General features: G+C 36.5%; 1 protein-coding gene across 1 annotated transcript in view; it reads right to left on the reverse strand.

Moving 5' to 3' along the window:
* TMTC2 (transmembrane O-mannosyltransferase targeting cadherins 2) overlaps positions 1 to 27503 on the reverse strand; it is a 251575-nt gene that overhangs the window by 26606 nt on the left and 197466 nt on the right. The window contains exons 9-10 of the mRNA XM_086471326.1: positions 15830 to 15911; positions 2269 to 2383 (exon numbers count right to left, since the gene is read on the reverse strand). Of these exons, the coding sequence (XP_086327452.1) occupies positions 2269 to 2383; positions 15830 to 15911 (197 nt within the window). The remainder of the gene's footprint in view (positions 1 to 2268; positions 2384 to 15829; positions 15912 to 27503) is intronic.

The following is a 27503-nucleotide window of genomic DNA, read 5'->3' on the forward strand; positions in this document are numbered from 1 at the left end:
AAGGTTTTGGTTTTTTGCTTACACTGTAATAAAGAATGGCTAACTAGCCTTTAGAAAACTAAATTTTAGAAAACTAGCTTTTAGAAAAGAACTGCTGACCAGCCTTTAGAGACAGGGAGGAAGGCTGATTTGTACCAACCCTTATGCATAGATCCATTGCCGACTAACTAATACTTTAAAGATAAGAATGAAGCAGAATCTACCAAGTGAAGAACAGCAGGTGGAACCCTCCAATCAGACTGTGGGGCTCAAGGAACACAAAAGACTAAGCAGGAGAGATAGGGAGGGCAGCAAGCAAGAGCTGGTTGTGTAAAGCGGAAAAGACCCATGATGGTATAGGGCATGCGCCACAGGACAAGTTCAAAAGTTCAACCTTGAGGAAGACTTGGACCTTCAACCGAAATGACCACCAAGGACCCCCGACGGGGGGGTAACTTGGGCGGACTGAGGTGGGACTGTGGGAGGAACTTATGTTAATAAATTCCTGGAAATAATCAGAATGACTCAACCTTTTCTTAGAAATGTAATGAATAAACATGAAAGCTGTAAATATAAGGCAAGAATCCTAAAGCTTGGGCACTCATGTATGGAAGGAGGTATCCCCCGTGCTGCCCGGCACCGCAATAAAGAATACATGCTTAATAACACTGAGTTGTTAGTGAGTTTTCTCGGATTCAACACCTAAAATAAAGAATGCAGTTTAGAATCACTGAGCTCAATGCTGGTCGAAACCTCCCAAAAAGTGCTCACTCCCAACCAGCTCAAGTAGGGTAACCATGGGTGATGTACAGCACAGCAGCATAGCTCTTACTCTGAGAGTACAAAAATACTCATATCCCTATGTAAAGACATTCTTCAAGACCTGGGATACATCACTCAGTGCTCACAGAGAAAGTAAGAGATTTATTAATTTATTATTCCTAAAATAGTATTGATCTACGCCACCACATTTAAAATACCCACAATCACACCGTTAAACCACTTTCTACAACACACTTGCTGAAATCAGGAGTCTGACACACTCTATACCCTTGTGGATTCAGCTCTCATGCCTAACTTGCTATGCTTTTGTCTGTGAATTTGTTTCATCAATCTAAATGTTTCAAATTACTGAACTCTATCTTGAGAGACATCGTTGAGAAAATAATCAGGGGAAAGGGTAGGATCCTTAACATAGCTCCTCTCCTGTGGCAAGTCAAACTGTTGTTTACCAGTGAACCATTTGTCTTGGTTTCCTTTCTAATCTACAAACAGTGAGAGTTATTTCTCAAAGAGTGTTTTGGGGCTTATTTCAAAATCTTGGTATAGAAACCTTCATTCTGAAACACAGGTCACTTGCCTGAAGCTGATTCTACCTTCTCTCTAATACCATTTTCTTTTCCTTCCATTTTGTATTCTAAATGTTAAAAGTACAAACAGCCAAGTGAGATATCTTGAGAAATTATCTCAAGAACTGTTTTGTGTTAATGAAGCGTATTTTTTATTCCTTCTTCATGCATTTTCTAAGCATAGATAGAAACTAAATGAAATTAAGTATCCTCATAGCTGTTAAGTGGACAATAGACAATAATTAGATAGTTACCCTAGAAATAACCATGGAGGATACCTATTACAGTAATGTGAGTTTAATGATAATGTTCAGGCAGAAGCTTAATGTTACTGAATATCCAGGTCTGACAGCTTTAAAAGGAAAAAAAAAGAAGGCTAAAACTTGATTCTATTCGGAGAGGAAAACAGAATTAAATATAACACTACATTTTAAATTACAGATTCTGATAATATCAATAAATGCTCCTATGGGTCTCAAAGTCATTAGCCTGGGAATATTTAGCTTTCTAATTATCATAGTGTTCTCTATTGATACTAACATAAAATGTGATATTTCCAATATTCTGGACCTACATCCAGATCAGAAATATGGTCTATTATTTTCAGTTGCTATGTGTCCTAAATTTTTAAAAATCAGGTGAAAGGAACTCCTGCAGAAGGTTCTTCATGGAAGAAACACTTGTTCTTATATGCAAGCAAAAAGGATTACCTGCTTCTGAACCACAGAAGTTTTAAAGGTAAGAAATTATGAGATAACACATAGAAAATTAGAAAGTGCTAAATCCAGTTTCACTCCAATTCTTTTTATCTTATTAGCAATACTGAATTATTCAAAAGAGTTGCTGGGCTTTAAAAATAACCCTGTGTAAGCAAAGGCAGTAAAGACTTTTTTCCTCCAAAAGGAGGGAGGAAAATTAAGGCAGATTTAAAAGCACTAACCTGAGCATATGGGCTGCATTGAAAACAACATCAAATTCTGTATTATCAAGTTCAGCTGCTTTTTTTGCCATCTCAGCTGCTTCTATCAGGCGGGATTCTTCTAGGAGGAACTGACCTGCAATGGAGTGCGTGAATGTGAGCCCACAGAAAACAACTGATGGGTAATACTTCAGAAAATATAGTTCAGAAAAGTAATTACAAAAGGGAAAAAAATAAAATCAAATGCCTCAGTTTCAATGTTTATTACTTGTTGATCTGCTCTGTATTTCAATATCTTTAAAATGTAGTATATATAGAAAAAATGCAATAAATATGACAGGTAATAACTAACTGCACTATTTGCAGAACATATTTATGAATAGTGAGAATGATACAGTAAAACTCAGCCATCAGGAAACAGTACTCCAAATCCCCAAGAAGCCTGCCATTTAAGCACTTGCTCTTCTGCCTATACACTATTCTTCAATTCCTCAAACAGAATCAAATAAAATAAAATAGCATCTACAAATGAAATATATTTCTGGTTTAAAAGCATATATCAAAATAACATAAAATATTATTTATATATATATTTGCAAACATATTTCTTCAGCTTTAGAATTATAAATGATACATTGTTTTGAAATGATTATATATGAGTATACATTGATGAACTGGTATTTTATCATGTATTTCAGTAACACTAAGAGAATCACAACAGGAAGCTTTCGACAAGTTTCATACATGATACTTACCTTTCACGTAAAAAAATAGAAGATGGCTAAAATCAAGCAACTGAATTTTTACAAATGACATTATTATAATCAGTAAGCCAAGTTAAAACTGAAAAGAGTGAATAATTTAGCATTAACCAAACTTTAACTAAAGTACAGTAGTTTCAAAACAAAACAACTAGTAGAACTCTAGAAAAATTATTTTTCCTTTGAAGAAGAGGGAAAAAGTACATTTTGGAAGGTACACAAACCACTTTATTTCTGCTCATTCTAATGGCTTTTTCACACCTAATTTGTAAAATGTGTTATTTTTGGATCAAGCAGTTTTCAAAGAGTTTCAGCTGTCTAGACTCTGTGTCTACATTAACTTTGTATTTGGAAAATCTATCTTAAATTATGGTGATTATACATTCCAGCATCCCATCCTTCCTTTTTTATCTTCGTAAAGTAAAATCACTCAACCAAAAGTCCACCAGGCCATCACTGGCCACATGTCTTTTCAGGAACAATATGCCATGAGCAAATGATTTCCTTTCATGGCAAGGGATTTTCTTTTTTTTCTTGTCTCCTTTCCTCATACATTCCCTATTACTTACGTGCTTGCTATATGCTTATGCAGAAAATCCACTTAACCAGTGCTAGCAAGGTCTGTAGGGGCATAGTGAATCCAGTGATGCTTTGGGATGATGAACACATTCACAAAAGGTATTATCTCAATACAAAAAGTGATGAAAGACAGATTTCCTAGCTTTTTGCTTTCTCTGTGGATACATTTCAACTTAGCAAGAGATGGAAGACTATTTACTTAGACAGTCACCTCTATCTTAGTTATTCAGATCTGCAAAAATCTTGTAAAAACATTCAGATGCCTTTCTGCATTCATAGCATAAGGTTTACTTGCTTTAGTTACACCCGCGCTCTAGCATGTGCCATTCTTTCACGCATGACCATGCTTTGTATTCATTGTGTCCAGAAACAGATGATTTCCAAAAAAGCTTTCTCACACAGAACAATAAGTAAATAAATAAATAAAAACATGAAAAGAAAACCTAGTCTGAGAACAGTTTGGATCACAAAAAATTAGTTTCTTCTCAGAATTGGAAACCATCGCTTGAGCCATTAATGGGTGTCTTATGAATGAAAAAAAATAGCATTGACAAAAGCTATAAGTTCGGGGTTTTTTTTCTTTTTTTTTTCTTTTTTTCTTTTGAGTACCACATCAGGGTATGCCTTATATATAGCACAACAAACTCAGACATGAATCTAAAAATACAACATTATTGAAAACCATTTCAAAACCTCACTAATAGATTACTAGTGGTCTTAAACAACACACTAGGTTAATTCTTAGCTCTTTAAGAGGTCCATAAGATCAACAAATACTGAAGATCATATGAAATTCATACACACTTTAGATTTCTACAAGAAGTCGTATTTAGAACAGGGCAACATTATATATATATTTACTGAAAAGTACACTGCTAGATGCTTTCATTAAAAGCTTGTTTTTATTAATTGTTTTTCTAGGACTTTGGCTGCATACATTGCATTAGTCTACATGGACACATCAAAAATACCAGCAACAACTCTGAACTAATTTTTTAAATTGTTAAAACCAGAATTTGCTCTCCATTTACTACTAGGTCTCTAAAAAGTGTCTCTATAATAGGATTATTATTTTATATAACATATTAAAGGATTACCTTTATAACAGGATTAACAAAGTTAACTAAAAACAATTGTTAAGTACTGTGTGACACCAGCCATGTATGAGTAAAACTTTCAGTTCTTCAGAAAAGAAAATTCTAGGACTGTGCATTAACATGAACAAGTCTCTCCCCTGTACTTGAAGTGGTAATAACAGTGGCAATAACTCATGCTGAGTGGGTAGGCAGCAGATGATACATAGCACCCTCCTGAAACTGACTGTAGCATCCTTTACACCCAAACCCTTACAGAACACTGACTGCAAATAGGAGAGGGGAATATCCCGTAACTGCCTTACCCATTGCTTGAGTAGAGCTGATTTAAACAGAGACTGCTGATTAAGCATTTCCTTAATTGGATGGGCTATAAATATAATCAACTGCTACCTTCTCAATCTAGTGGAAAAGTCAATACCTGAGTGTACAGGTGTGTGGTGGGCTGTTCCCTGGCAGCATCCAAGCACTCATGCAGCTGCTCACTGACCCCCACCCCAACAGGGTGAAGGGAGAAAATAGGAAGAATAAAAGCAAGAAAACTTGTGGGTCAAGACAGTTTAATTGACGAGGGGAAAACCAAAATCTTTTCAGCAGGGCCTGTTGCAATAGGACAAGGGGTAATGGTTTTAAACTAAAAGAGGGTAGATTTAGACTAGATATAAGGAAGAAATTTTTTACAATGAAGGTGGTGAAACACTGGAACAGACTATCCAAAGAGGTGGTAGAAGCCCCATCCCTGGAAACATTCAAGCTCAGGTTGGACAAGGCTCTGAGCAACCTGACCTAGATAAAGATGCTCCTGCTCACTGAAGGGGGGTTGGACTAGATGACTGTTAAAGGTCCCTTCCAACCCAAACTATTCTATGATTCTATGATAAGAAAAAAAAAAAAAACACAACACCAAAAAACAAGTGAAGTGAACGAAATTGCTCACCACTTCTCACATGTAGACTGATGCCTAGCCGGTCTCCAAAGGCCACCTTAGAAGTCAAAACCCCTCTTCTTCCTCTACCCCAGTTTTTACATGGTCTTATATGGTCTGGCATATCCCTCCGGTCATCTGTTCAAGCTGTGTCCCCTCCCAATCATTTGCCCATCCCCAGCCTACTTGCTGAGGGGCCAGAGTGGGAAAAAGAGAAGGCCTTGACACTGTTCAAGCACCATTCAGCAACAGCCAAAACACTGGTGTGTTATCAAGGCTATTTTAGTCACAAATCCAAAACACAGCATCATCCAGGCTGCTATGAAGAAAGCTAACTCTATGCCAGCCCAACACAGTACAAGGTGGAAACTTTCAGTTGAGAACTGATTTGCCAAGTCCTCCTGAAAGGCAGACTGACATTCATGCATCTACTTTTAATTTAAAGCACCTAAGTAGAGATATCCCATTTTGAAAACAGTAGCCGCCATTCCTTTTAATACAATATACTAAATTCACACAAGAATGAACCGGATTGGCCGTTTACTGCTGCACTTTCTTCATTAAAAAGCAGACTTCTGAACTTTTCCTGTCAAAGCCATCAAGATGTGTTTTCCCAAGAGAAAAGCACCAGCAGGGCAGAATATTGGCAAGGTGTTGAAGGTGGATCAGGAAGTGTGATCCACAAGCCCCTGGATCCGGGAACCACTTGTGTGGGTCTAAATTTACATGCAGGATTTTCTCCTCTGACAGGTAGCTGGCAAACTGCATGATTTATGAGACACTGCCCAGTATCACATACATGGCTTTCTTATTGCAGGTGTCACAACTCCAACTCTTGCCAACAACATAAATTATGGTAGCCTGATTGTTTTTTGGAACCAGAACCAACTTTTGAGAAAACAGCTTTCTACAGGCTACGAATCCCAGATTTGCTTTCTTCAAGGAAAACATATTTTTCATTACTATTCTTCTAAAATGGGAGGGGGAAATCCACAGTCCAGGTTCAGGTGTGACCTTCAACAACTGTTCTTTGCCTGGAACAATGTTACTTTTTAAAAGAGATTTTTCCACCTTTCTTGCTAGATGGCAAAAAGCTGAGTGTAAACGTGTAACCAAGAGTTTTTAAAGACCTTTGACAGCAGAGAAATGCCTCAATACTTCACTATCCTCTTAGCAATTTTTCTCTAAACTAAGATATTTAAGCACAAGAAATAGCACAAAAGCTGATGAATTCTGCATCTACAGCCTTGTTAACACTTAATTTTTCTGGCAAATCATCAACAGTGTTTTTGAGTCTATATTTGACTAAAAAATTTTGAAGCAATATATGCAATCTACTGAAAAGTAAGATAAAAGTATATATGTAAATTAAACAACAATAAAAATTTCCAGTTCCTAGGAGTTGAAAAAAACAACTTATTTTCAGCTTCTGTCAAAATTTTTAACAATTTATCTGCAGAGATGAAAGCATACAGCTCTCTATCCTATATAATGGTTTCTCCTAAATGATCACGAACATTTGTAATGCATTTTTTAAGACATGCACCGACACCAGTTTAAAAACCATGTATCTGAATCGGTAGTTCTGCTGCTTTATTGTAATATGAAAGATATTAATTGGGTGGGATATGCCTATGTGTAACAATCTTTTAAGTTCAGAGCACAAAGGCATTAGTGCCTTCCTCTAGAACGGGCTCAACTATTCCCTACAAGCACTACGAGCTTTTATTTTACTAGATAGAAGTGCAAATTGCACCAATCTTTCTTTAATTGAAATGTTCTCTGTTTTGCTCACTGGCAAACATTCAAAGGTACTTTGTACCAGAACAGAGTAAGTTTCTGAAACAGCTCATCTTGCTACTGCTGCTTTTGAAAAGAACCATTTTGAATGTTCTCAGAAAGCTGTTGGTTCTGCACTTACTCAAACTTCAATGACTTACACTTGTGTCCTGATATTTTTAGTAATCCAAGCAAAACTGAATAAACTACTTTCTGAATAAGAAGGAAAAGAACTTCTAATCCCACCATAATAGGGAATAGTTAGCATTTGCTTCTTTTACTATACATTTGTCACCAAGTCTTCTGTATCTTATCCTCTTCAAATGAGTTTTCTCCTTTCATGGCAGCAACTTAAACAACTATATTAACATGCAAAGTGGCTACATCAAGACCATAGACTCAACTGTAAAATCTGTTTATAATAAACTTCACTAGAAGTCCTTTCAACACATTTAACATTGAGAATTTGAAGCCGAGTATTTGTTGGTGCTTTCAAAGCACTTCAAGTTTTGACAGATACCAGAATGCATTGTGTCTTGTCTTTGAAGCACACAATAAGGCTACAAGATTGTATTCTTGAGACCTGAACTCCATTCTCGCTGGCACAGGCAGAACCACCACTAAAGTCACCATCAACTTCAACTCTGCTGTGGAAATGCAAAGCAAAAGAGTAGATGCAACCACAGATTTCTGAATGGAAAATTCCAATAGCATTCTGTGGAAGAAATGAGAGGATAGACCTTGTCTTCCAGTTGATTTCCAAAGCTTTTCAGGTGATGGATCAATGTTGCAAGATGCCAAGTCAACAGACATGACCTAATGTAACTGTTTCCTTTAAGAATTTCAAAACAGATTCATTGGCTGTGAATGAGCAGTTCCCAGAGCAAAGGAATGTTTGCTTAAAGATCCTGCTTTCCAGGCCTGTTTAGATTTCTTGCTGAATGTGTAGGATGTGACAGGGGAAGCAATATCAGCATCATCTAGATGGTAGCAGCATTCCAGTTTGTTTTGCTGCTCCTTATATCCCATTCCACCTTTATCTAAAGCTGTTCTCTGGCTTTCTTGCTGGAAGGGCTTTTGGGGAGTTTATCCCTTCAATTGGTTGCCATGGGGAAGACTATTCCATGCAAATAAAATATATAGAAAGACTACATAAGCCAGTGGGTGTTGCACCATCAATATACATTGACTTGGAAAAATCTTTTTTATTAGCCTTTTTCTTTGTCTGAAAAACTTACCTGTTGCAGTTGCGCTAAATACACTGTTGGATGTCATCCAGAGCATGACGAGAGATAAGAGAGAAAAAACTAAATTGCAAGCCTTTGGGACTTGATGACTGAACTTGTGACCACAACTGGATCACTGGAAGCTCTCACTAAACCAAAAGATTAATGATGAAAACATGTAATACAGAGCACCTCACGTTTTACAAGTACTACAGAAGACTCTGGACCCTATGTCATTCCCCAGACACATGGTGATGTATAAGGTTTGGGAAAGTGAAATTTGGATAGGAAAGAACTATCCAGTCATACTTTTGTAGCAGCTCCATGCTATCTCTTCAAAAATCCTCACAATGAGACGGCACTCATAGGTCAAAACATATGACCATTAACAAAGAAGTCTCTGGGGTTGTTCATGCCACAGGCTTTTCCAGTTCCTGCAGAAACCCCAAATTATGGTAACATGAAAGAAATAAAGACGCATTTCTAGGCCTCTCTCTGATCTGCAATTTCTACACCACATCTCTCAAGCGGTCTAGTATATTGTGCTGAGGAAGCAGAATCAACCATGTATTTGGGATGTCAGAATGATCAGCTTTAAGGATAAACTCAAGGGAAGAGACAGAAACATAGAAATTCTACAGCATTTAGGGTCAGTGACCTAGCTTGTTTGGAAATACTCCACTGCATTCCACTTAAGTGATTGGTTCTAAAGGGAGTTTGGAATAAATAGTTATAGCGGTTTGTAATAACCTTCTTTTAATGTTGTGTGATAGCAACAGCCTAGAGAGCAACAAAAAGGACTTGGCAATTTATGTACATATGCCTTTGTAGACCCATCATTCACAGCTGCCAAGAAAACTGCAAACAAGATTTTAAATTGGTATATTCTTCTGAATAGCTCAGTTTCTGGTACATTCTTGTTTAGTTTCAGTTTGGAAGTAAGAAATAGTGTCTGTGTTAGCAGCTGAAGATTTTCTTAAATGTAACTTATAGGAGAGAGTTCTGGGAGCAGAAAGGTCAGAAGTTTAATGAAGTCTTTCTGTGAGTCAGTTACATCTCTCTTCCTGCTTTAGGTCTAGGAATCCTGTCTTTCCCGGAATTATGTTCATTGATACTGTAGGTGGAGGTATGAGCCATAGTCCAAAGTCAGGATCTTATTTTGATGTCACTGCATGCTCAAGATAGAGAGAACCTTCCTCCAAAAAGTGCGTATGTTCTATGAACATGTGTTATTTGAGTATCATAAACTTGTTTTATAGTTTCCCTACAAAATCATTGTATACTTAATGTTAGGACTTCCAAAAGATTTAAAATGGCAAAAATCCTTTCATTTGCTGAAAGGTTCATGAATGCATATTGGAAAAGCTGGCAAAGTCACTTAGTGATGGACATACTACATCTGGTTGGCTTTGACCCCATCTCATCAAGGAATTTAACTTCTCCATACATAATCACCACATAGCATCTGGTGTTCCCAACGGTGCAGATCCATGCTCTCCATTTTATTTATCATTTGACCTATGCTGCATTTAGATAACCTGTCAGAAATGGACAATTCATTCACTGGAATTATGGATTGTGAAGCAAGCTTTATTCATTTCACTGACAAAGATAAAAACTGACCTTCCTATGGACTAGGGTGACATTTCTTCCATTAGTATAAAACTCTTGAAGAAATGAGTAAGACCTTCATTGCTAGGTCATGGCTGATATTTTTCTTTATTATCAATACAACTTTGACATTTCATTTTTCATTATTACACTTTTTTCTTCACAAGATCTTTTCCTCAAATATATGGGAGAAAAATAAGGCTGCTCTTCAGGCAATGAAGAACAAAGACAAAAAGCTCCAGCACCGTGAACAATGTGACTACACAGAAATATTCTAAATACATCATTCTGAGAAGAAAACTGAATGCACATCTGTAAACATAAGTTAATTGTCACACTGGCTAACACACATGTAAGTGTATAACTTAACAACTGAAAAAATGGTGCTTGAAAATCCACTGCTACCATATTTCAAAGAAATTTATTTTGAAGCTTAAATCACAGCAGTTCCAATCCATTTTCAGGCTAGGACTTCAGATTGGTAAGATAAAAAGTGCTCACAGACTCAGGTGAAAATTTAATCATCAAAAAGGGCTAAAAGTCCTGTGCTGAAACAATTAGAAAAATTTAGGATGAAAGTGAAAAAATAAAAACAGCACTTAAGTTAGATTTTGTAAAAAATACAGATAATACGAGAAAATCTATAAAAACAACTCCTAAATTATCACAAATTCAAAAATGAAAGATAATGTAAAAAAAATAAATGTTTGGCAACATGTTAATCTTTTCTTCCTTCACTGAGAGTATAGCTGATATGCTTCAGTTTTACCTAATTTGAAAGTGTGTTTTTAGTTTTGTTTTACATCTGTAACTAGGAATGTAGTGAAAAAGGCAGATGATCAATGTGGATTGCCTAATTAAGTGAATGCATAATTAATCTAATGAGAATAATCCATTTTTATAATGAAAAAGGAATCATTACACAATTTAGAGTTATTAGAAACAATATATTATTCAAAAGAAACTATTTTAAAAGGAGGTCTCAATGGTAATTAATAAAACAGAGTTAATTTGAACATCCTGTAGGGTTCTGGACTTCCCCACTCCAATTAAGCCACTACAGATGTAAGGGAGGAGGGACCTCTGTACACACTTTCATCTTGAAACTTCACTCCTCTTTTTTCCCCCACTCCATGTTCATTATGCTGGAGAGAGGCCACTATGTGCACTTTGAGAGGCATGGTAGCAAAATCTGGTTTTAGCAAACAATTAAAATGAAAACTGCTTTAGTGATATTTGTTTGTTTGTTTGTTTTTTGTTCTTTTTCTTTCAAACAGCAAATTATAAAAGAAATAAGACACTTTTGGAAGTAAAATGTTTGCATGACTTAAATTTCCCTGTAGATTTATGGGGCTTTTTCTTTGTTTAAGTGAAAGCTAGTACAGAAAGCCTTCAACAACTTCAAACTCCTTGCTACACTTCAACCTACTAGCCATCTCAATGAAAAAATACTGAAGAATTTATTTTTGTTTCTTTTCAAACAGACAAGCGCTTAAGTATTTCACTGTTTGAAATTCATCTCATCTCTGTGCACTGACAAATTTTATACAGAATGTTTCTTCAACTTCTCCTGAGATAGGCTAAGTGCAGACAGAAATAGGAGTTCTTTACTTCCTTTGTGGGTGGTCAATACTCTATCCAACAACCTAAATAATCTCTGGGCCACAATGGCACTGGTCTGACCTGGCTGAACATTCCCATGTTTGTCACATTTGTTAACAAACTTGACATACTGACTCTTTAGATGCCAACATATTCTTAAAATATTTACACGAAAATTCCTTTAGACTTGATTAGTTCATAGGCATCTCTCTGTGGTTTCTCAGATTGACACTTCCATTCATCCCACCTGACCATAGGCATTTAATCAAGGCAACTAGGTTAGAAAGAGTGCCCCCTATGGTCACTGGAGACCATTTCAATCATGTCATCAACTCGTTGATGATAGAAGTCACCAAGGTCCTGTAGGTTCCAAAATGGCATATTGAGTTAAATGTTCAAAGTAAAGTCGGATGCATGAGAGTCAGCATCCTGAGTAGATGTGGGTAAGACATCTTGCAGAAAACTTTCCCAGAGAAAACAAAGATGGAAATTATAAAATAGACAAGCATTTATTAAGTTCGAACAGTCAAAACTGTTTATTTTAAGTCTTCTTTAAAAAATATGTATTAAAAATATCCAATTAAAAGCCTCAAATTTTACAGGAGCATCCAAATCTAGTATCTGAAATAATGTCCTCCAGTGTTTTCATTTAAAAACTCATGGGTTGTACAAAAAATAATATTTTCATTGCCAGAGAACTAAAAAAATAAAATTAAAAATTGTGCTGGTGCTTCTGCACTCTTTCCTCTGACATTTTTTCTTCTTCTGATTCATATACATTTTCTCCCTTTCATCTGTTAGGTGTTTCTGGTAGCGTACTATCTACCCGAGTAGGTTGTATCAGATCATCCATCAATAGTCACATATTAGTAAGACAACGGTTTGGCATAAAGTTCAGATGTTCAGGTAACCAGCATACAAGAAAGGAAAAAGAAGGAAAAAAGGGGAAAATAAGCAGAAAAGGAAGGGACAATGTGGGCAAGTGAGCAGCTGCCTGCCTTCAGCCTGAGAGAGGACTGCCACCCTTTCTGGTCACTAGAGTAAAAACCACTTTCCCTTATGTCCAAAAAGTGGCATCAAGTCAGCAGTATACAGGGACTTATATTTCTTTAGCTTTTCCACTAGTTCTCCCTTCAGACATCTCCAAGCATAACGAGTTTGAGAAATACTGCTTTAAACCTAAATCCACTGAAATCCAAAGCCAGCAAATTACCTACACAAAACCAATTATAACACGAGCTTGATCAGAGAAATGTGCGGTGGCTGTATTATCCAAGGAGAAACCATGAAACTGTTCACCTCTCTCCAATGTGATCAAATGAGCTCACTCCTGCACCAAATCGTATCTAAGAATAGCTTTGGCTTAAGGCTTGAATTAAAGCATATTACAATACAAATGTAAGCCTCTTAAAAGATACAGTATATTGACAGTTTTTTTCTGATAGCTCCAAAAAAAGTCCAAAAGGTTAGAAATCAAAAAATATCTGCACATCCTGGGGGCCCAAATTGTAAATGTGTGGATCCATATGCACTTGGAAGAAAATCTTCAGTCCACTTATTCCTGCTACTCCATCCACACACTGTTGTGTCCCAACTGACCACTATTTTCATTTGGCTGTTCCATGAGGTATGTGGGTTTTTCAGGGCTGATGCCAACTATTTTATTCTCTGTTCCAACACGTGCATGCTGAGAAAAAAAGTAATCTCTAAGATTTGCATGCAAAAAACATGGATGTGTTTCCTTCTAACACTTGGCATATAGAATATAGACTGTACCTATCATGAAGTGCTGAAACAAATAAATGAGATGCAGAGATAAAGCTTAAAGTGTTCACTAGGGATTCCTGTGTAATATTTGGAATGACCCTGGTAACATACATTACAGAATCTTGATCAATACAAGAAACAGACAGAAGGGAAAAGGGAAAGGAAGAGGGAAAAAAAAAAAAAAAAAAAAAGGAAAGGGAAAGAAAAGAAAAGCAGGGATAATTTATTTCAAATTTTAAAAAGTCCTGTGCTCGAATTGACAAGGTTTTGAGATCACTTGTACTACATAGAAACATAAGCCAAGCAGAAATAAAGCATATCTTTCTCATAGTTACTTTGATATAAACATAGAGTAACATCACTGAATTTGGTGAGGTGATCAGAAGTTATACAAGTAAAAGAAAAGATTTCAGCTGCATTCAGTAGAGTGCTCTGTGTATAACAGAGACCTAGTGACTGGTATAGAGAACCTTCTTGTGTTTACAGCCCTTCAGCATCACATTTTACTATGCTGGTATTCCAAACATTGACTAAATGTGTCTCCTCACTCCTAATCTGCTGAGCAGAATCACACTTATGTTGCAATAATGACCCCTGCGCAAGGACACAGAAACCAGTTTTTGAAGCTGTAACACAATAAAGGAAAAATCTACTAAAGTTTTTAGAGAATAATCTTAAGAAATAACACACTATTTCAATATTGTAGTCTGGTAATGAAGAAGGCAAAACATCAGAGATGAGTGATGAGTTGAATAACTTGGCTTTTAGCTTACAGGGCACTTGAAAATGACATAGAGGGAATACTGCAGGATAAGACAGGCAAGCTGATGAAGTAATGAGAAAGAAAAAGAAGAAAGTCTAGACCTATAATAAAATATACACAATCATAACTTCAATTGCCAAGATGGATTGCTAAGACCTATCTTTGAATTTGTATGCAAGTAAGATTTCCTAATAGCTAAGGACAGATTTCTTAATAACAAAGGCTGTAAGGGGCTTGAGTAGGATTTCAAGAAACAATCTGCTGCAACTTTTCCCCATTATCTTGAGATATCAACTATACTTATATTCAGCTGAAAAAATGGAGCTTATGTGCATAGATACTCCTATCAGATTTACCTGTATAGGAATAATTAGAGGACAAGGCCACTAACTGCAATGATCCACAATGCAAAATAATGCAACACTGGGCTACAGTCATTTAAATACCATGACAAGTCCTAAGCAACAATGTATGCGTCGATTCTGGGAGTCTAAGATACAGAATTTTACACTGCATAGGACCAAAAAGAAATAAAACGTGTGAACAATTCAGACAAAGATACCACACAAAGTAAAACCATGGTTATCATGTGAGATTAATTTTCCCTTTTGACCACTCATTTTTATTTATTTTACATTTACCAGTTAGAATCAGAAAAGGAAATTAAAACAATATACAAAGATATATATAGCATGCTTGTGGTTCCCTACCTTCTTCCTTAGCTAAGATGAAATTTATTACTGCTTTCTATATTTTCCAATTGGGACTACATAGCTTGCATTTTTAGATTTGTCTATTATCAGCTTTAAAATACAGTAAGAATTAGTCCATGAAGTTAAATATTTTTGGTTCCTTGGGACTAATCACATCTGGAAATATTTTTTGCATATCTAGCAAAAACAATGCAAAGTTATAAAGATACCTTCAAATTAACTGTGTGCTTTATGCACATGTGGGGCTTACTATCAGAAAGATATAGCCAAGTTGTCAAAACCTTTTATAATACTTATCCATTTCAAGCCATGAAGATGCTGGGAAGGGGGTAGATGTAAGGCTCGTAAGTCTTCAAAAAAAAGAGCAGACCCTTCAATATATAGAACTCACGCACACTAAAGTATAACTTCTAACTGCCCACCCACCAGCAGCCACCAAAGTTAAGCCAAAACTGTTAATAATAATATTCCAGGCCATGAAACTTTGACATATGGCAGTAGTCACCTTTTTTCTTTCCCAGAGAGGCAGGAACACTGAAATTCCTCTCACAAGAGGAAAGCTATGCAAAATATAAAAATCTTCACCTCTCCCTCTGCAGTGATTAACAAATTGAAATGGAGATGAAGTTATACATGGTAGATTAGTTTCTTTCCGTTTAAAGAAGATATTTTGCCAGTAGCACTTTTCAAATCCTTAATCACTCAGAGAGATTAACAGCAAGCCTGGAATATGTGTGGAAACCCTATCTATCTGAAACATACCATAATGCATGTAGCAGTTTCCTTTGGTAGGATCCAGCTGAATAGCCTTCACGAAGTACTTTTCTGCCTCACTCTTGCGTCCCTTAAAAAAAAAAACAGGGGTGGGAGAAAATTATTTTAACAGTGTGTCACCATGGAGCGATCATGTACAGTTGCAATTTCCAAATTCCATGCACTAGAGAAAAACAACTACTATTATCAATAGTCTTAACTTAAGTAAATATGAATGTTTAAGTGTTACAGTGAGTTTTGTGGTCAGCTACTATATGCTGCAGATCTCCAGACTGAGGAAGAAACATGTCCAACATTGTCAGTGTCCAAGAAGTAAGGAAGTAGTAGAAATGTATTGCTAAAAATACTGTAAAGGGCTTTGGGTGAACATCAAGCTCCATGCTACTTTTCTGGACAGGCATCAGGACAAGCAATACACAAACCCAAGGTGAAATCAGAAGGGAAGGTAGGAGGGAGCTTTAGTCATGATCTAAAAAGGGGGAGTGAGGGGGGAAAGGGAAAACCACGTTTTGGTTCTATGAAATAATAGAATCACAGAATATCTCAAGTTGGAAGGGACCCATACGGATCACCGAGTCCAACTCTCTGCTTCTTGCAGGACTACCTAAAACTAAACCATATGACTAAGAGCATCATCCAGACACTCCTTGAACTCTGACAGGCTTGGTGCCACGACCAAGCTCCCTGGGGAGTCCATTCCAGTGACATACCACCCTCTCAGTGAAGAACCTTTTCCTAATGTCCACTATGAACTCCTCTTGTGCAGCTTCATTCCATTTCCTTGTGTCCTAAATAACTCTATATACACAGCAAACAGTAAAGTCAACACAAATGAAGGTATATAAATAGAAAATATTTTGGATTTTAATGTGGGAAGTAAAAAAATAGAAAATATTTCTGATTTTAATGTGGGAAGTAAGATTTCATCAGAAATCAATTCTGTTAACCATAAAACATAACTGAAACAGAAAAAGTAATTTTTAAAGACAATGGCCATATGACAAAATAAAAAAAAAAAAAAACCACAACAGAAATGATGGTAAAAAGAACAGACATGTTCTAAACCACAGATTATCTTGTCACTGAAATCACCAAGCCACTTAAGTTGCATTACAGTACACAAGCACCACAGCAGATCCATTAGTGGTCATTGCTCTTTTCTTGAAGAAACCAGTGATATTGGATTAGCCTAGTCTCATACTCAAACACAAGTCACCATCAACTACTCAAGAAGATACCTGTGACCTGTTTATCCCTATCCCCATGAAATTAGTTGCTGCGGTTTGCGTTATGAAATAGAAGGCCTCCAGAATAAAGAACAGTTAAGCTTAACCACTGTGGAAGAAAGGCATTGTGGTCTGCACCTCACAAGGTTGCCTTGAGTGTTATTTCACAGATATAAGCATATAGGCTTTCTCAAGTTTTGTGGTCTGGAAACAGACACTGCATACATCCTGCACTATCCCACAAGTTAAATCAGGAATAATAACGAGGTCTGTTCACGATTACAGCTGCTCCAGATTCTCAGTATTTCCCTCAAGGGCCTTAGAGACAATAAAATAGAGAAAGAAGTCGTGCAGCACACCAAGAACTATATCAAGACCAGGTTCCATCAAAAACAACATAAAGGCCATATTTCCAAGAGATCATCCTGGCAGAGATACAAGAAGGCTTATCTTTTACAATATTCCAGTTTCACAAAATGAACGTTCATTCAAGAGTTTAGCCTTATTATTTAGTGAACTTTCTTTGGCAAACACATATACCTTAAAACCATATGCACACGGCACAAGGCTCCTGTCAATCAAATGGTGCAACTACACGATAGCCTATACTCTTATACCACACTGCCTCTCATGCCTGTTTTTTAAAAAACAAACAAACACACGCCCCCAAACAAAAAACCATATCTCTGCATCAAAAGAAGCGTGGCCAGCAGGTCAAGGGAGGTGATTCTCCCCCTCTACTCTGCTCTCATGAGACCCCACCTGGAGTGCTGCATTCAGCTCTGGGACCCCCAGCACAAGAAAGACACGGACCTGTTAGAGCAAGTCCAGAGGAGGGCCACGAAGACCATCAGGGGGATAGTGCACCTTCCCTGTGAGGACAGGCTGAGAAAGGTGTGTTTGTTCAGCCTGGAGAAGAGAAGGTTCTGGGGAGACCTTACAGTGGCCTTCCAGTACCTAAAGAGGCCCTACAGGAAAGATGGGGAAGAACTTTTACAAGGCCATGTAGTGACAGGACGAGGGGTAAGTGCTTTAACTGAAAGAGGGTAGATCTAGATTATAGGTAAGGAAGTTCTTTACTGTGAGGGTGGTGAGGCACTGGCACAGGTTGCCCAGAGAAGCTGTGGCTGCCCCCTCCCTGGCAGTGTTCAAGTCCAGGTTAGATGGGGCTTTGAGAAACTTGGTCTAGTGGAAGGTGTCCCTGCCCATGGCAGAGGGGGTTGGAACTAGATTGTCTGTAAGGTCCCTTCCAACCCAAACCATTCTATGATTCTATGTAGCCCAGACTGATTTTTCCTCATCTACTAGTGCAGTAAAGACACGTCTATAGACTAAATAGTTTCTTTTTTTTTTTTTTTAAATAGCATACAACCATAGTTGAGAACAAAAAATGAAGAAGAAAATAATCCCCAACTGAAAACCGAATGTAAATTTGGGTCTGTATAAATTAATTATTCAAATTAACATAAGGGGGGGAGCGAATAATTAAACACAACATTTTGCACATTTAACTCCAATGTTGGCACTCCTAATCTGGCAAAAGTTACCATGACATATGTAAGTCCAGCCTTGAGGCTTCAAAATGACAGGCACCAAGCATATGTATCACTAATACTGACAGAATTAACATCTACAGATTTTTCATCATTGCTTTTTTTAACAGACTAACATCATTAGTTTTATCTGGTTGCACTCTGTCTCAGTGTCTATTTCAAAAACATAAAGGGACAGTTCACAGAATACAGTCTCAAAATACATAGCTTCTGCCTACAGAACTATGACTGTAAGTCCACAAACATTTGTCAGACGTGATTAATTTTCATTTACTGGGATCGCCAAAAATACATGACTGCTGTACTCTTTTTGGCACTTTCTAAATGACATATTGCACTCAAGTTCAGGCCAGTCAGGAGACCCGGAGTATGTAATGATGACAGGTGCCAGCATACATAGCATCAGAGGAATGACTGTGTTATTCACAGGCTCAAATACTCATTCACAGATAAAGGGGAGAAAAATCTTGCATTATATCACCTGAGACAGCACAGTTCCATTTGTTCATGTTGGCCAACACTGTCATATATCCACATTTGTCAAAAATGTAAATAAAAAAATAAAAGCACTTTCTTGCGGAATGACATTCTGAGGAACCTTGCATCACACCATCTAAAATGTCCTCTTTGGTGCCATCTGTCTGCTGCTAAAATGTCAATACCTCAGCACAGATTTAATATACAGTATTTTTGTGTCAAATGATATAAAATCCAATCACTTGACAGACTCAAGCTATTTCACAACAAAAATTTAGCATTTATCCATTTTTTTTCAACTACCCAATATACCCCTTAACTACCACAACAGACTGTACATACTGTCTAGTCAGATTAAGACGGCAAACCCTGTCATTGTCCCTTCCCACTGTATATTTTCAGCGTTAAGTAAAACACATGGCACAAGGGAATAAAATTCTAACTTTTAAAGAAAATCCAAATAATTGTTTAAACAGCTGAAAAATAATCATTTGGGGCAGGAAGGCATTTTGTGTGCATGTTCACTCTTATGCGTATTGACCCATTGAAACGCAGGCATTGAGAGCCCCTGGAAACCTCCCAGTTTCTAGCAGCAGGGTGTGCCATTGTATATGCATAACCACATGCTTTGGCAATTTTACAAAGCAAAAAATGTAAGTACAACTGCATGATAGCGGACCTATTTGAAAGACAAAAATGTTATTCATAAGTTTTTAATAGAAGGACTTGACGGCTCTAAGGATTAATAATGCAATACAAAATACCTTTCACCTGTTTGTCACCAGTTCACATCCAGTCCAGGTCAGTAGCTAATGAAAAGGTGCTATCTTACAGCTACTGGTTTGCTCAGGAGAAATGAGTGGGTGGTCCTGGCCCAAGCCCTAACGGAGATCCTCTGCACAGATGCACTGGCATATTTATGGCTTTTCAGTGCAGAGACCAATGAGACAGTATCATAAAACAATGAATGGCAATCTCATTGCTGGGAAAAAAAAAAACCCAAACCCATAATGAAGACACTTTAATAACTGACTTGGAAGACTGTGCTGATATTTGTCTTATTGGACCTGGATCTTACTCTAAAGCCTGCCTATAATGAGAACAAACTTTCAGCAGTTTGTTGAAAAACATCTTTTCCCCTTCGCCCTGTGCCTAAATAAAGATGAATTACCTATGATTACAACCTTCCAGCAACAACAGTGAATTTAAAAGGAAAAAAGTGAAGGTAACTGACACATGGCTCTTATAACCTATCACACCAGTTGTCCTGGCTTTCAGGAATACCCCACTCTCCACAAATCATGCAGACTTCAAATCAGAACGGCTCGTTGCATGCAGTTTTGGAAGCCAAACAGTTAATTGTTTAAATACAATTTCAGGAGCTTTATTTTTAAGAACAGTTCTTTGTATAAGTTGACTGCCAAGGGGTTGTTTTTTTTGGTCGGTTGCTTCTTTCCTAGAGACCAGGACAAGGGATCCAACCTTGCTAATATGGTCAGGCATATTGCTTAACTGGGCTTTCCTACGAAAGACTGTTACAATCATCACAACAAACAAAAGAGAGCTACCTAAGGGCAGTTGATACATTAGTAGAAGACCCTGTATTTATCCTTAAAATATTAAAAAACAGAGGACAAAACTACCATTTTTATTTCCAACCCAATATTTTTCCTCACTCTGCTGGCAAACTGTGTCAAATTCATGTTGAGGCAGCTGTTGTACTTCAGGCTGCTGGAGTTCCAAGGACCTCAAGATGCTAGTAAAATTAGAAAAGATTAATACAGCTGAGCAGCTCCGAATAACCCTCTTGTGGAAACTATGATCACCCAGTGGCAACCAGTAAGGTGGTTCAACAAAATAGGTGGTCTCTGAATTTAAATGAATATTGTATTTTGTAAATATTCATCATTCTTCGAAGCGTGCAAGGGTTTAACCAGTAGAACAGAGACTTCACTCTTCAATATAGTTTTACCCGCTTTAACTGATAATAAATAATGTGATTGCATAAGGAACTCAATTTGTGTCACAAATCCAGTTGACTGTCATTCCCTGCATCTGCTCAGTTTTGTTTGGCAAGCATTCACATTTTCAATAAAAGTAATTAAGAAAAGATCTCAATGGAAGACTGATTAAACTGTGGACACTGAATACAGAAAAAAAATATTTTACCTATTTCCTTCTTCCTCTCTAGGACATTTTGAAGTCACAGAGAGGCTATGCAAGGATACTAAAAAGTCTGAACTGAAATGGTGACTTCATTGCACATTTAAATTATTGCAGACCTGCATATCTTTCATAACCACTTCCTTTTGCCTCACCAAAGTTGTTACAGGACAAGCAAAACACAGTTTAAATGGTGTATAACTGAGTAAATTGGTGATAAAGTCTGGAAGTATTTAGTTAGCTGGACTAAAGAAACAGTAACTAGAGTTATATCTTACAATGAGGTCACTGACATATGCAAGAAATACTTCAATATCTAGTATTTAAGTGGCTAAATGGATGGATTCTTCTCCCCTCATTTTACTGTTATTTCTACAACTCCTCCTTCTTCACTCTGAATTACAATGTGAATATCTTGTACCATAATTTGTACGTGAAATGCTAGTCCCACTGAAATACATGGGACTCGCATTGTTCACATCAAAGCTCCAAAATCTATCTCAGTTTTTATACTTCTGGTGCAGCAAAGAGGTAAATCTCGCCTCCTCATCTCATGTTTATCATAAAAAAAAATCCAAACAATTGAACATGGCAGAGAAGCAATCACTTCTAAAGGTTAAAATTTGGCCCAGAAAACACACATACACAAGAGGCAAGGTTTGTAATGAGAAGTGATTTGTAATGAGAAGCACTATATCTTTTGTTAGAAAAACAGATAGTCTTGGTGGGGGAGGAGTTTACAGTCACAGAAAGCCCTTCTTTGCCCAACTAATATCAGTGGGCTTGTGAAAAATGCCATCTTTTCCAACAAAGTCTTCCTCTCTCACATCCTCAGATGACCAAGGTGAGAAACAGTACTGTTACTAGTACTGATTCTCTCAAGTTTCATCTCTCTAATAACTTCAAGAACAAAAGAATATTATTTCTCTTTGGGGTAACACATTAATCCCAGTGTATGGGATCAAGAATTGGATTGTTTTGGAGGAAAGTAGGGTATAGATCTGTATCGACTAATTCACGATGATTTACCATATAGTAATTTACTTTATAATAAATCTAAGGCAATTTTTCATTATTGTCAAATATGATGCATTTGCATACCCGTGGCCCTGAAGTCATGACTGATGCTCTCCTTCCCAGTCATTTCACTGGACCAGGGTTCTCAGATGCAGGAGAGTCTATGCATACTGCTTGTGTAATCCGGTAAATTACTTTAAGAAATAAGCCTTGGTAGGATGAATAAAATGCAACATTTTGTTTTAGTTTAATCCTCCATTTGTACCTTAAGTGGTTTGCTTCCATCTAAATATATCACATTAGTCCTCTTTCAACCACAGGTGAATTCTTCTTGACGAAAAATCCACCTACCTAGCTTGACTGAGATTATACTGAAATCAGTGTAATTCTTCTATGAGCCAAGGTTATTTTAGAGTAATAACATAAACTGGGTTCTTGAGTCTACATCTACAGGGATAATTAATAGCATGATAATGAGAGAGATGAGATTTAAACATCGACCATTGACTTTGGTGGGAATCCACTGAAACTTAAGAAATTTTAAATGTGACACCACTGCTTATGCATAGATTCAAGGATCTAAAGCACAGCCCATAACTTCACTGGCTTGGGGCATGATTCAGAGCCTACTGAGGTGGTATTTTCTTCAAGCAAAGCAGTATGTATACGCTTAAGCAATAATATGTTAGAGCTATTTGACATTCATTTTCTTGTTTTATAGGTCTCATATCACAAGAAGCATTCTTGTTTTATTAAAGCGGTCAAAATGACACAGGAAAGAAATACAGGCATAGGATTTTTTTTTTCTTCAAGGTTTTTCGTTGTTGTTACTTTGTTGTTTGTTTGTTTGTTTAAACATACACCCATTTTTTAATCTTTCTTTCTCAGCAACTTGAAGTCTAAAAGGAATTTACCTTGTTACATCACTGTTAAAAACCAAGAAAGATTGTTTACAGACTTAAGCAAACTTTTGAAGAACAGATTTCATTCCCCACCTTGTGATTTATTTACTGACTAGACCCATATTGAAATGTTCACCTTGGTCACTAAACTTTAGATTATTTTCTATCAAGAATATGTAATGAAATGTTAAGTAAATTTCCATGTTAGGCACTTTCTTTTCCATTCAGTCTTAAGCCACATTTTATATTTTCTGATAAAGTAGTGTATTAATACCTACTCATATTTCACTGGCCCGTCAGTAGAATATAAATTCACTACCTCCACATACTGTTTTCACTGAGTCTTATGAAATTCTTCTAAGCCAAATTTGGCCAATATCATGCATTTTTCTGTGATTACTGACAAAATTACTACACTCAGAGTAATTACAGGTGACTGGTGGCTATATTCGACTATGTAGCAAAACAAAAGGATCTTTTTCTTTCATGAAAGCAGTTCATCCTGGGTCAGTGATTTTTTCTATAACAAGATTTAAACTTATGTTGAGTAAAGCGAGAAGTTTAGGGCTCCCCTTTTCCCGTCTACAGGACGTTAGAAATCAGATACAGAAGATGAGATCCCTAAAGGAGGTTAGTGAGGGGTTATGTTCCTAAATACCTGTTCCAGAGCCATTACCAACTACTTAGATGGATACATTATTTTTAAATGAAAAATACTCTGTTTTACAATTAATTGTTACAATTGGCATGCAGCCAAATATATGTCCTAAGGGGACTGAAAAGTATATCTGTGGATGCAATACTTATGGCATGCGGCCAACAACACAAGAAATACAAGCCCAATAGATGTCAGCTATTGAAATTTCTGTAGTTCGGAAATCCTGACATGCAGCCTGGAGGTGTCAATGCTCCAGATACACCAGATAACCAAACCTTAGAAGATAAGGCTCACGGTTCTGAAGTCAATAAACATGATTTACCACACTGAAGAGGGAAACCCACCCCTCCCATCCCCTAGAAAAGAATTGCTTATAAACTGGAAACAAAACCAAAAACAGCTTCTGACATTTTGCAAATTTCAGAACTAAATCCAAACTTTGTGCTTGGATCAGTTTTAAGCCTCAAGGGATTTCAAGTGGCAAGAAAAATTGTAGTGTCTGTGTCACACTCCAAAGATAAACTGAATACGTGACAGAAAAGTAGCAGTGGCTATTGCTTGGCTTAAAACTCCATTTCTTAGGGAGGGCCTTCTCAAGGATTCAACGTCATTTATACATTGTTATGATGGGAGTTTAACTGAATCACCCAATTTTCATTAAAATTTCGTCCTAGAAGTAGTACTAACAGCCAAGGCATTTAGCCTCCCAAAATGAAATATCTAACAGCTTTGCTGATCTAATTAAATTGACCTGTTCGAAAATGTTTTTTCATAAATTAAAGATTTCTGTATGTGTAGGCATTTAATTTATCATTTCCAAAAGGATTACTGAAAATATTTTTGTTTGTTTTAAAGGAATTGATTACTAAAAGAAGAGATGAAGTGTTCTATAAAATCATACCTAAATTTAACATATAGCATTTCAACTGCTGTGTCTTAAAACCAGTGACTATTCTTTTGACATCATGACTGTTTTACCTCATCCCCTTTTTCTTGCAATTTGTGTAAATCTAGAGGCAGAAAAAAAGCAGCAATCAACCAGTGACATAAAAAAAATGACAATATGACAGCGTTGTCTAACAGAAATGCAAATTTCCTTTCTGTGATGGAACATCAGTAGCAAGTAATTACAGAAATAGTAAATGTTGAATTAGTCTATTCATTATTGCACTATATTACTGTTTTCCCCTGCTGTCCTGTTTCTTTCTGTTCGTCCTACCTTTCATTTATTTCTATGCTGTCATTTATTTATATAAATAAATAGGGCTGCACCAATTACTGACTACAGTAGGGTATTTGCTAATGGCACTCTGAGTAATTTCACAACTAACCAAAAACTGCGGGATACCTCTCTGGCCTTCTGTTTGTCAGGAACATAAGCAACAAACAACTGCAGGCAAAAATATGGCCACCCACTGAGGAGGGAGTATTTCAAAACTTAAAAAAAGTATTTAACTTCGGTGTTGATACTTGAATGTCACAATCCCATTTCTTTTATTTAAATCCAAAATACTGCCAGTCTCTATCACGTCTATGTCTGCTTTCTCCCCAGCCCCCTTTGGAGAAAACATTTAAAAATAAAATATTTTAGATTTCAGGGAATCTTCTAGGGTGATTATTACTGAATTTAATATGGTTTGGAGCTGTAACACAGAATTTTTACAAGGCAAAGTAAATTTTTCTTACAGCACTTTGGGTGATTTTCCAAGCCAGTAAAAAATAGGAGATTAGCAGCACTGTGTGGTGCCGTGTAAAATGCAAGAAAACACTGTGCAATTTTTTCCAAAGTAGTATAGCAAAGCCTGTAATTCCTAGATGCAACACGCTAAATGTTACAATATGGGGCTGTTCCCAAGTACTTTAGCAATTATAGGCACTACTGCAAGCTACGAGGAGTGGTTTGTGGGATCAAGTTCACTCAAAACAGATAAAACAAAACTTCAAACCAAATTTATCTGTAATTGAAATAAAGCTTCTTAGGCTTGAGTGCTAGTCTAACAACCATCCACTGCCTGATGGCAGAGAGGCCAGCCATTAGGAGAGAAGGGTTCTTAGTCTTCTCTTTAAAAAAAATAAAGAGAGAGGAGAAAAAAAAAATTAAAAGTCTTACTTATAAATGATTTTTTTTTTTAGCATGATAACCAACCCTTTTTATGCTAGAAGGTCTGCTCAGAAAATGGGAAATGAATTACAGCATATGCTCAAGGCCTCACCTGGTACTGTCATTTTTGACAGACTCATTTTTATCTTAGAACTGGGAGCCTTGCAATTTTAAAGCCCTTTACAAAAATTATGCTTTTATTTGTGATCTAGAAATAAATTACCCAGGCAAAGGATGAAGCTCAGATGCTATGGTACCAAATTCCTCTGCTTCCATGAGATTGGATAGGTCAATTAACATTTATTACAAATAAATTTCTCAAGTAATTTATGCAGCTTAACAACTTAAAGATATGAAAGCACATAATGCTAAAGCACTGCAGTCCTAAACAGCTACATGCTGTTTCTGAAAAATAAATAATAAAAAAAGCGCACAAACTTAAGCTCCAGACAACTAGCTATTTTCCAATTATTCTACTAGCTGAGATACTAATCATGCTTTTCAACCACTAAATTACGCTGTTCTAATATATTTTCAGGAAAATTGTCGCCTAGTGAGCTGTAATTTTTAGATATGAACATATAACATTATCCAATATAGGGGTTATGAAATACTTTGACTTATGATATTAGGTAAGAAGACCGTAAATTCATTAGCTATTCCTTTGGAGCCTTTAAGTTGGTCTGTTTTTTCTGCATATACAGCAGCATGACCATGTCCAACTGGCATTTCTCGTATCCCAAAAGAGCTAACAAGCCTCAAGACAAATATTTGCATTGAAGTAAAAACAGAGAGAATTGCTTTAGTATTAATAAGTAATTTTTTACTCCAAAGATTTTATTACATGCAAATTAGAACTATGCCACTTATGTATTTAAAGAATCAATGACAAATTAACAACTATCTCTGGTTTGTTTTTTGTTTGATTGGTTTGTTTTGTATCAATGTAAATTACAGTCATGACCAGATGAACACCATATTCTGAGTTTTATGTATGTACCTTTACAGTTATTCAGGAAGTAAATTTCACCGAGAATGATTTTGTACAGAAATGTCAAGTTTAGAATTTAGAATTATTATTGATGGATAAGAGTTTATCACCAGCAAGTTTTCAGGGGTAAAGAAGGGTAGCTTGTTTTATCTGTACTTTTATTTAATTTTTTACTTTATTGGGTTACTTTGGTTTTGCATCTTTCCATAATCCCAGATACACACATGAAAAAATTTGTGTAGGCTTTGAAGAATCACAAAAAGTCTAATCACCTGTCAGAGATAGGGCTTGTAACACTCCATATTCTCAATTTTCCCATACTTCGAAACTCAGAAAAAATAAAATCCTTTCTCAGGAATTCTTCTGTCGTTGAATAAATACATTTTTAACTGTTTATTAAAACACTTCTAGAAGTAAAAACCCAAACAACTTATTAAGACCCTCAAAGGTTGTCAGTGATGTTCATCTCGGAAGACAATGATGCACAGAAATAACAAAACACCGTGCTGTCTTTTGAAGACTTTTTTCTGAAATATATGGAAACTTATAAATGAAATAATTTACAAATTGCATG

This window comes from Leptosomus discolor, chromosome 1 (assembly GCF_034619465.1).
Source record: "Leptosomus discolor isolate bLepDis1 chromosome 1, bLepDis1.hap2, whole genome shotgun sequence".
Classification (NCBI taxonomy): Eukaryota; Metazoa; Chordata; class Aves; order Leptosomiformes; family Leptosomidae; genus Leptosomus; species Leptosomus discolor.